General features: G+C 33.0%; 1 protein-coding gene and 1 long non-coding RNA gene across 4 annotated transcripts; one reads left to right on the forward strand and one right to left on the reverse strand.

The window, feature by feature from the left end:
• Positions 1-273: 273 nt before the first annotated feature.
• On the reverse strand, positions 274-1,769 carry LOC139875901 (uncharacterized). The gene is made up of 2 exons (XM_071863199.1): positions 836-1,769; positions 274-296 (listed from the first exon to the last, which is right to left on the reverse strand). The coding sequence occupies exons 1-2, from the start codon at positions 1,767-1,769 to the stop codon at positions 274-276; spliced, it is 957 nt and encodes a 318-aa protein (XP_071719300.1).
• Positions 1,770-5,169: 3,400 nt separating this feature from the next.
• LOC139876920 (uncharacterized) lies at positions 5,170-8,312 on the forward strand. Of its 3 annotated transcripts, XR_011768365.1 has the most exons (4): positions 5,170-5,471; positions 5,591-5,648; positions 5,813-7,101; positions 7,211-8,312. It is a non-coding gene; the product is annotated as an uncharacterized lncRNA (long non-coding RNA). The 3 variants fall into 3 exon arrangements; XR_011768364.1 differs by having other exon boundaries at positions 5,813-8,312; XR_011768366.1 differs by having other exon boundaries at positions 5,596-5,648; positions 5,813-8,312.
• Positions 8,313-9,459: the final 1,147 nt, after the last annotated feature.

The following is a 9,459-nucleotide window of genomic DNA, read 5'->3' on the forward strand; positions in this document are numbered from 1 at the left end:
GATGCATATATGCACATTAGTCGGGAGAAAGGATGGATACATCCATGCTAAGTTGGGACGCATGATACTTACAAAACCATCGGTTGGGACTCGGCATGCATACATAAACATTGGACGGGACTACGGAGTTGGGATGCATACATACGTTTAACTCGTCACTCGGGATGTGCCAAATTAAGATCTAGACTAATTAACAATAATTGGATGTCAACACTAAATTAATGAAATATGTTAATTTTATTAATCTATGGATGGATGAAGGAGTGTTATCAATTATAAAATTGGATACGGATGAACTGAATATGTTAATAAATTATTAAATAATATCAGTGAATAGTAATACTATTTTTTTTAAATCGAGTTGTTCTTCAAATTAAGTAGTAATGAAATGATTCTAGCTAGAAAATGGGCATAGTGGGTGAGATAGTGCTGGGCATTTTTAAGTATTTGAGAATTGAGTTATTGCTAAAAAATAGGACATGTATGTTGAAGGTGACCGATTTTATACAATGTAAAGTACATACTTGCCCTCTAAATGCTAATACTAAGACCACAAATATTGGTGATTGTGACGTGGAGTGGGTGAGGTGCACTTTTTGGGAAAAAACTGTGACTGGGCCATGACATTTTGGGGGGGAGTTGTAATGGGGGGCTTTTGCCATGGTAAGACTGTGACGTAGCATTTTCTTTTTCTTTTTCTTTTAATTGTTTTTAAATTAGTTTTTATTTTGTTTTATACAAAATATAAAATAAATTAGACAAAAGTACATTAATTATTTAAAAAAAAAAACATTACAATAAAAAAAAATACACGCAAAAAAAAACATTACATTACACGCTTGAAATTTAGTAAATTTTTTTCTAGGCTCTTCAATAGGAGTTGAATACCCCTTTATTAGTGTTGTCCAATCGGGATATATCCCGTCCGCCAAGTAGTAACCAAAGGGATAATGGTTTCCGTTTACTTCAAACGGTGAAGGTGCGGCTCTATCCTTACGAAGGGAATCAAACAACGGAGAATGATTTAACACATTAATGTCATTGTTTGAACCCGCCATCCCAAAAAACGCATGCCATATCGACATATCGTATGAAGCAACCGCTTCAAGCATGATCGTCGGGTGACCGTGATCACCTCTCGTATATTGACCTTTCCATGCAACGGGACAATTTTTCCATGCCCAATGCATACAGTCAATACTACCCAACATTCCCTTGAAACCATGTTTCTCCTCGTGCGCCGAATACAACCGAGCAATGTCAGTTGCATTAGGCTTCCTCAAATATTCCCGCCCAAATAAGTCAATTATACACTTGCAAAAATTATTTAAAGTAACATAACCCGTTTTTTCTGCCATTTTAATATATTCATCAAATATATCCGCGGTCATCCCATACGACAATTGCCGTAACGCGCAAGTTATTTTTTGAATAGTTGAAAAACCAAGACGTCCAAGTGCATCCGGACGTTGTTGGAAAAAAGTAAAATGATCGGGGGCATTAGGAGTATAAGAGTGTTGAAGAATACCGTCTCGGATACGGAGAAATAAAACTTTGCACATCCGAAATCGTCTCTTGAAAATGTCGTCCGGAAACGTCGAATTTTCACAAAAGTAATCGTTCCACAATAATTCACCCGCTGCTTCACGATCTCTATTTAAAAAACGTCGTGGTTGTCTTTGAAAACGATTTCTTGGTTGGATTTCTTCCTCTTCTTCGGACGACGTTGAATCGAATAACAATTCGATACTTAAGGTTAAAAAATCCATATTTTTTAGTTTCTAAAACAAAAAGAATATATAAACTTATATATATATATATATATATATATATATATATATATATATATATATATATATATATATATATATATATATATATGTGAGTGTGGAGTGAATTAGTGTGTGAAAAATGAAAATAAAGAGTGTGTATTTATAGAAGAAAAAAAGAGGAAAAAAAAAATTAAAAAAAAATACCAACGGCTATGTTTCAACGGCTATGATATTTGATCCAATCAAAACGTGCCACATCGTCCGAAAATGCGTTTGTACCAGCGTCTTTGTGTGACAAACGCCCACAAACGCCCCATTCCGGGCGTTTGTGGGGCGTTTGTGGGCGGAATAAGGCGACAAACGCCTGCGTTATCTGTGGTCTAATGACTATTACACCCCTACAATGTTTTATCTAACTATAATTGAATTAAAATTATTTAAATTAAACATGTGGTCCATAAGTGTTCTCACCAAACTTTAAAGTGAGATTGTTCTCATTTGAATGCTCCTATATATATATATATATATATGTATGTATATATATATATGTCTATGTATATATATATATGTATATATGTATGTATATATATATGTCTATGTATATATATATGTATACATATATATATATATATATATAAATATATATATGTATATGTATATATATATATCTATATGTATATGTATATATATAGGTATATGTATATATATATATATATATACACACGTATATGTATATATATAGGTATACGTATATATATATATATATACGTATACATATATGTATACGTATACGTATATATATATATATATATATATGTATACATATATATATATATATATGTATATATATATATATATATATATATATATATATATATATATATATATATATATATATATACATACTAGGTTTAAGAGCCCCTGCATTGCACGTTGGATTTAATATTATTTCAAAGATAGCGTACGTATAATATTAGTAACATAACATTAAAACATGTACTATGTTTCATATATCTGATATGAATGAAACATATTTAAAAAATAGATTAAACTTGATGCATTGCATGGCCGTTTGCCCAGGCCATATGGCAGGCCGTTTTTCCTACTGGCAGGCCGTATGGCAAGCCGTATAGCCTGCTGTTTTCACTAGATCGCAACTTGATTTCCTTGGTCGTAGCTTGGTTTCTCGTCTTTCACCGTTTTTGCTCTAGAATCTTCGTTTTAGCTCTGATTTTCTTGATTCTTTTTGCACCGTCTTCGTAATTACTTATTCTTCAATTTCAACTGACGAAGCGAATATTTTGGCGATAAAGCTTGAAACTTTATTGTTTTTGGGCCTCAATACCGGGGTGAAAACGTGACTTTTTAGCCGATATCATTTTCCAAGCTAGTAACATAAAGATCGTATTATAGTTCATCGGTATTTTTTAATGCTGAAAGACTTCACTTGTTCGAATATTATCGAATGAAGTGCAATGTGAATCGGGTGCAAATTCAGCGGTATCAAAAGGAGGTATAATTAGCGGGTCGGGTTGTTGCTGTGGGATGATGATGATTGTGATGATGTTAGGTTAAGATGGGTGGCGTTTAACGTCTCTTCGAGTGGGAGATCCTTGAGTGCGAATCGAGTTAAATAAAAATTGAAGGTTGCTGATAACAGTCGCGTTGCGACCGCAACATATGCATTGTGACCGCGACGCATTGCGACCGCGACAGGGTCATTGCGACCGGGATGGGTGGGCAACGAATGAATGTTCTGGAATAGCTTGCATTGCGACCGCGATGATTGCATTGCGACCGCGACGACATCCTGACTTGCTGAATAAGTCGGTCCAGAAGTTTCCTTGTTTCGTTTTTAGCACTATTCTACCCTCATATGTAACCTGTAATGCACACCACGGAATTTATCAATAAGAGTACCCTTTTGATTGGCTGAGGATTAAAGTAATTATCTTTGATTACATATAACCTCGTTAAATTCTTTGTCTTTTATCGTTCTTGCTAGTTTTCTTCGTGTTCTTCACTTCAATCCGTTTGTTGTAAGTGGGTTTGATAACTTAAGGTTATCAAGTTTTGTTAAGGCTCACGTGACTTATTCCTAACATTTCAAACCCAGACTCATACTCGACGGGTCCTCATTTACTTATTAACTGTCGGGTTAACACATTTCTCATACGTATCGAGTATCTCTGTTGTTGTTATTGAAAATTTGGATATAAGGTATTAAGAGGTTATTAGAAAACTATTTTTTGAAAAAATGGAACGTCACGAGTTAGGATTTAGGGTATATTAGGGTAGGGTTTCGACTTTTGAGTAGCCGGTGGTAGGAAATACAAATGTTATTAGTATTATTGTAATTAATTGTGTAATCTATACGGATTCAAGCCATTTTTTGGATATACATGTCGGTTATGCGGGTTTGTATCTAAACCGTTCTCATACTCGAACCCGCAAAAAATAATTAAAATCATCCTTATACTCGATCCTTGACCCACAGATCCGGATCCGAACCTGACAAAAAATGTCAGGTTTCGAATTTCCCGATCGCATACCTGTATTTTTTGCAATCCCTAGGTGAGACAGTGAGAAGGACTTGGAATTTCATAATGTGTAATAATGTATACTCCCTCCGTCCCAAATTAATAGTTCTGTTTTGACTTTTCAAAGTCTTCTTTTACCAACTTTGACCTTAAATATCTTTTTTTAAAATATATAATATTCGATGAAAGTTATACCAATAAAAAGTATATCTAAAACCCATTCTATTCATATAATTTTCATCAAAGGTTATATAACACAAACAAAGATATTTAAAGTCAAAGTTGAGGAAACAAAACTTTGAAAAGTTAAAACAGGACTATTAATTTGGGACGGAGGGAATATTTAAAAGGGCTAAAATAAAAATTGATAAAGTTTGTTGATGTTTTAAGGAGAACCAGAGTTTAAGATCTGGAGTGTCAAGTTTTTATACTCTTAGGTCTAAACACTCCTACAAAGAATGAATAGCAATCCGTATATGGAAACGATTGTTTAAAGGTGGTGAAAAAACAAGTTATTATATTAAATAGAAACCGATTTTTCGAACAATAGGAATCTATTTTTTTACAAGAAACCTATCTCAATCTTTAAGAACTTGTTTTAACGAAAAACCTCTCTCGATGCTTAGACAATAAAAACATGCTTTTTGAAAAAAACTTCTCTCACGATTCTTTTTCTTTTTGGACGGAAGATGAAAATTATTATTATCCATTATCCATTATCCATACATGCTAACATCCATTTCACATTTGGCCCCTCACTTCCCAAACTCCCCCCAAAACGACATTCCCTCTTCTATATAAAACATATAAAAAACCGCTTCCCACCCTCACCCCACCATCACCTACCTTCGTCTACTCCCTTCCACTCTCTCTGCTTTTCTTCCTCCCATATCTCATTCAACCAAATTCAAGCTCGGCCGATTTCCTCTCTTCAATTGTTGCATTTGACCTAAATCGCCCCCTTACATCAATCAATTTCCGTCTTAAAGGGGTTTGTAAAATCGACTGACGATAAATTAGGGTTTGAAACAATTCAACTCAAACCTTCAACATCACCGTTGTTTCCGCTACTTCTGTCGTTGCCGCTGCCATTACCTCCAAATCGGTTGATGTTCTTGATTGCATCTTTGGTTACATGATTTTTTTCATCGAGAATAAAGTAAGTTGTCTTGATTATTTTTAAATTTTTTAACTCATTTTTTTCCTACAACATTACTCAATTGCATGCCTTAATTTCCAGCGCTTTGTTCTCTGATTTTGTTATCGTCTTTTCTGAAGTTTAGTTTCTTGGCTGTTCATCGACGGGTTGGATTTTCTAAATCGGATACGTTATCAGGTAATGTAATTTCTAAGATAATCAAATTTTTACCTTTTTTATTCTGCTTTTTGTGTTACATTTTATGAAATTTAGTTTTCTGTGCAAATCGTTGTGTGGTTTTTGTACTGTGTTGCTGGATTGCTGTTGTTACTTCTTTGTTCTTTTTTTCCCCTGTTTTGCAGTTGGTAATTGCACTGCTTTGTACTTGCCTCACTCTATTAATGTTGTGCTTGGAACAAAAGGTAGACTACTTGGCTTAAATACGGCATCTCATATGATATGAATATTTTGATATGACATCAATAAGGCATTTTCGAACAAGATACCCCAACTAAAAATTCATAACAATTTGAGTAACGGCCAATGCTGGACCCGGATCAGGAGATCCAAACACTTGCAGAACTGATGTTGCAGAACCCAAAAACATATAAGGTACGTTACTCAACCATACATTTTATATATTATGTTGCATTCCCATAAACAAAAATCCGTTAAAACCTAATTGGCATTGTGAAGCTGTTGAAGAAGCATTATTCCTACTAAACCCTTTTATGTGTGAATATTAGTCAACACATGTAATTAGCAAAGTTATTCAGATGCATGTACCATATAATTATGCAGTAACTTAGAATCCTATTTAATGTTCAGAATATCTGTACAAAGAAACACCACCATTGTAAAATTTTCAATGTATCTATGTAATGCAGACTTCGTTAAAAATATTATGGTAATTTTTCAAGGAATTTATCAATAATGCCAACTATTACATTAGGGTTTGACCATTTACAGTTCTTACACATGCTCTCTGCCATACATTTTTGAGAAACTTTTTGTGTGCCTTTTACTACCTTATGTATGTTTATAATAGTGAACCTATTTATACCCACATATTAAATTCAGTTTTAGCCCATCCTTAATATACTACAGTTTGTTTCAAACATGGTATGCTAGCTATCAAACAGTACACCAGCTCTCTGATTACATAAACTACATACTAAAAGTATTCTTCGCGACAATCATGTAAGCAAAATTACAGATTCGACACTCTATACTCCTATCCTAAAGGTTATGATAAAACTGTCATTATTTATCCCAACAATCGCTTACTGTATGTTTCCTAAGTTCTTAATCGTTGGTCGCATGTGTTCTTAAATATTGGTAATATTTGTATATGTCAAAATGGGTCCGTAGGGTTCACTCGAAGCACTTACAAAAAAAATTAATTATTATCTGCAAAAGTTATTTATTTGTACTTGACCAATTTAATAGATTGTATATATTAAATATTCTTATTTTTTTTCAAATGTTGCTGTCACTAGCTTTTGTAATAGAATAGATCACTCTATTGTCAAATGTAAATGTTTATGCATACTAACACGGCTCTGTCGCGACGCGCGGCGACGGTAATGGTTATTTTGATGGAGTCGGTGAAGGATGGAAATGCAGTGAAGTTTCATCACTTTAAATATTGGTAACCCTTTAGTGTTTTTGTCAGATTAAATTAACTAACCATTGTTCTTCAAGTTTATTGTAAATGATGGCATTAAAATTTGATTATGATATTGTTTATTCTTATTCAGGTCTATTTAGATCACTGTTTCGGGTAAGCTGTTGTGTTTCAATTTATAGTGTTCTATCGATTTTTCCATCAGGTAAGCAATTTATCACTATTTTAATCTCATATATAATTTTTGATTAATATTTTTATATAATTTTTTTTATCACCACCATGATCAATGTCGATGGAGATCCGTCTTATTGAGTTATCTTTGGATAATGATGATATTTTTGAATTTCAATCGTTATTCTCAATGTTTAAACTCTGACGAACGTAGTTGAGATTCCTAGCATTTCAAACGATGCGTAAGTTTATGCTACACAATCGTAAAGAACACCAAGTTTCATCAATCGCTTCGCTATGAATAGACGGAGGTTTGTTGTTTTTGTTTTGTATAAGATCACTTGGTTATTGGTATGAAGTTGCTAAAATTTTGATTTTAGATCTAACAAATCCGGACAACTAATTGTATTATAGGATAAATTATGCTATTTTATTGCAAGTGACCTTTAATATTGATATAAATTTGTATTCAAGTATTATAATGTGATATATACAGCCCTAGGTTTAAGCTTTGCAATTTTTTTTTTGGTTCGTGTTACATGTGATTGTTTATATGATGTTATGGTGCTCTTTATTTCTATGATGGTTTTACTTTACAGTTGCTATTTGCTACATTCTCCTGCAAGAACAAGTGGAAGTAAATTTATTGAATTTATATGTGCGACGATAGCATGTTAGTATGTGAGAAAAGGAGCTGCCACATCTTTTAATGAGGAAATTTACATATGAAGTGGGAGGCTTAAAATCTTGAAGCGAAAAATATGGCTAATTACAACAATACCCACCCCCATTAAAGTGGGGTATGGCTAATTGAATGGGTTAATCATGAAGGTGTTTGTGTGGAATGTTGATGAATTTGTGGCTGGGTTACCACATGCACTTTTCATGGAAGCTATCTTTGTATTAGGGATAAAAAGCTAATTAAAATACTGAAAAAAAAAGAGTGTAGAACAATTGATTCCCTATGTCTGGAGAATCTGTTGGAAATTTTAACTAATATACTTGATATGCTATGTCACATTATATGGTTGATTGGCCATTTGCATCAACCATATTATTCATGTTGCTTTTAGTGATATTGTCATTCAGCTCACATTAAGGAACGAACAGGTAGCGCAATTTTAAGTAAGGGTTAGAAACCAATCATACTAGCTGAGATCTCATGATGGGTCAAAGACTACATAGGTACCTTTTATATACATACTAAAACTGACCATAAAAGAGTGAATCTTATACCATCATACGCTTTTTGACTTTTATGTGATTTCAACACCCACTCAGACAGATTTACACAATTTGCTATTCTTACACCATTGTTTCACTAACCAACTTTGCTTTATGGGTTTTTAACTATTTCTAAAAACATGAGTGTTTTCATTTTTTTCCCTTACCGGGACCTTAATTTGCATCGTCAATAAATGCAAGTACTTAACTACAAAGTTCAAAAATACCAAACCAAAATGTAGTCGCAGCATCGCGCGGCCGGATTATTTTCTAGTTATAAATATGGATCACAACATACTATTTGAATAAAGAACTAATAAAAACAAGTATCTATTTCGAACAATAGGAATCTATTTTTTACAAGAAACGTATCTCAATCTTTAAGAACTTGTTTTATCGAAAAATCTCTCTCGATGCTTAGACAATAAAAACATGTTTTTTTGAAAAAACTTCTCTCACGATTCCTTTTCTTTTTGGACGGAAGATGAAAATTATAAATATGAATCACCACATACTATTTGAATAAAGAACTAATAAAAACAAGTATCTATTTCGAACAATAGGAATCTATTATTTACAAGAAACCTATCTCAATATTTAAGAACTTGTTTTAACGAAAAACCTCTCTCGATGCTTAGACAATTAAAACATGTTTTTTGAAAAAAAACTTCTCTCACGATTCCTTTTCTTTTTGGGCGGAAGATGAAAACTATAAATATGGATCACAACATACTATTTGAATAAAGAACTAATACCTTCTATTTACTTCCACCTATCCTTCATAATAAAACCTGGCTATCAAAATCCGCCGAGTCTTCACCAATTGCAAGGTAACAACACCCTCCATTTACTTATTCCGGTTTTTATCTTTTCTTCAACTTTTTTTTTTTTTTTTTTTCCTTTTTGGCAAAGAAACAAAAACTTTATATAAAACTTTATCTCAAAAAGAGACAAGAAATAAATGATACAAAGAAACCACCACTA

The sequence above is a fragment of the Rutidosis leptorrhynchoides genome, chromosome 11, assembly GCF_046630445.1.
Source record: "Rutidosis leptorrhynchoides isolate AG116_Rl617_1_P2 chromosome 11, CSIRO_AGI_Rlap_v1, whole genome shotgun sequence".
NCBI classification, from domain to species: domain Eukaryota; kingdom Viridiplantae; phylum Streptophyta; class Magnoliopsida; order Asterales; family Asteraceae; genus Rutidosis; species Rutidosis leptorrhynchoides.

Coding starts and splice junctions, on each gene's coding strand:
- LOC139875901 (XM_071863199.1), bottom strand. CDS start 1,769: ATGGATTTTTTAACCTTAAGTATCGAATTGTTATTCGATTCAACGTCG. Junction 297..835: donor ATTTACTAAATTTCAAGCGT/GTAATGTAATGT, acceptor TAACATATTCAG/TTCATCCGTATCCAATTTTA.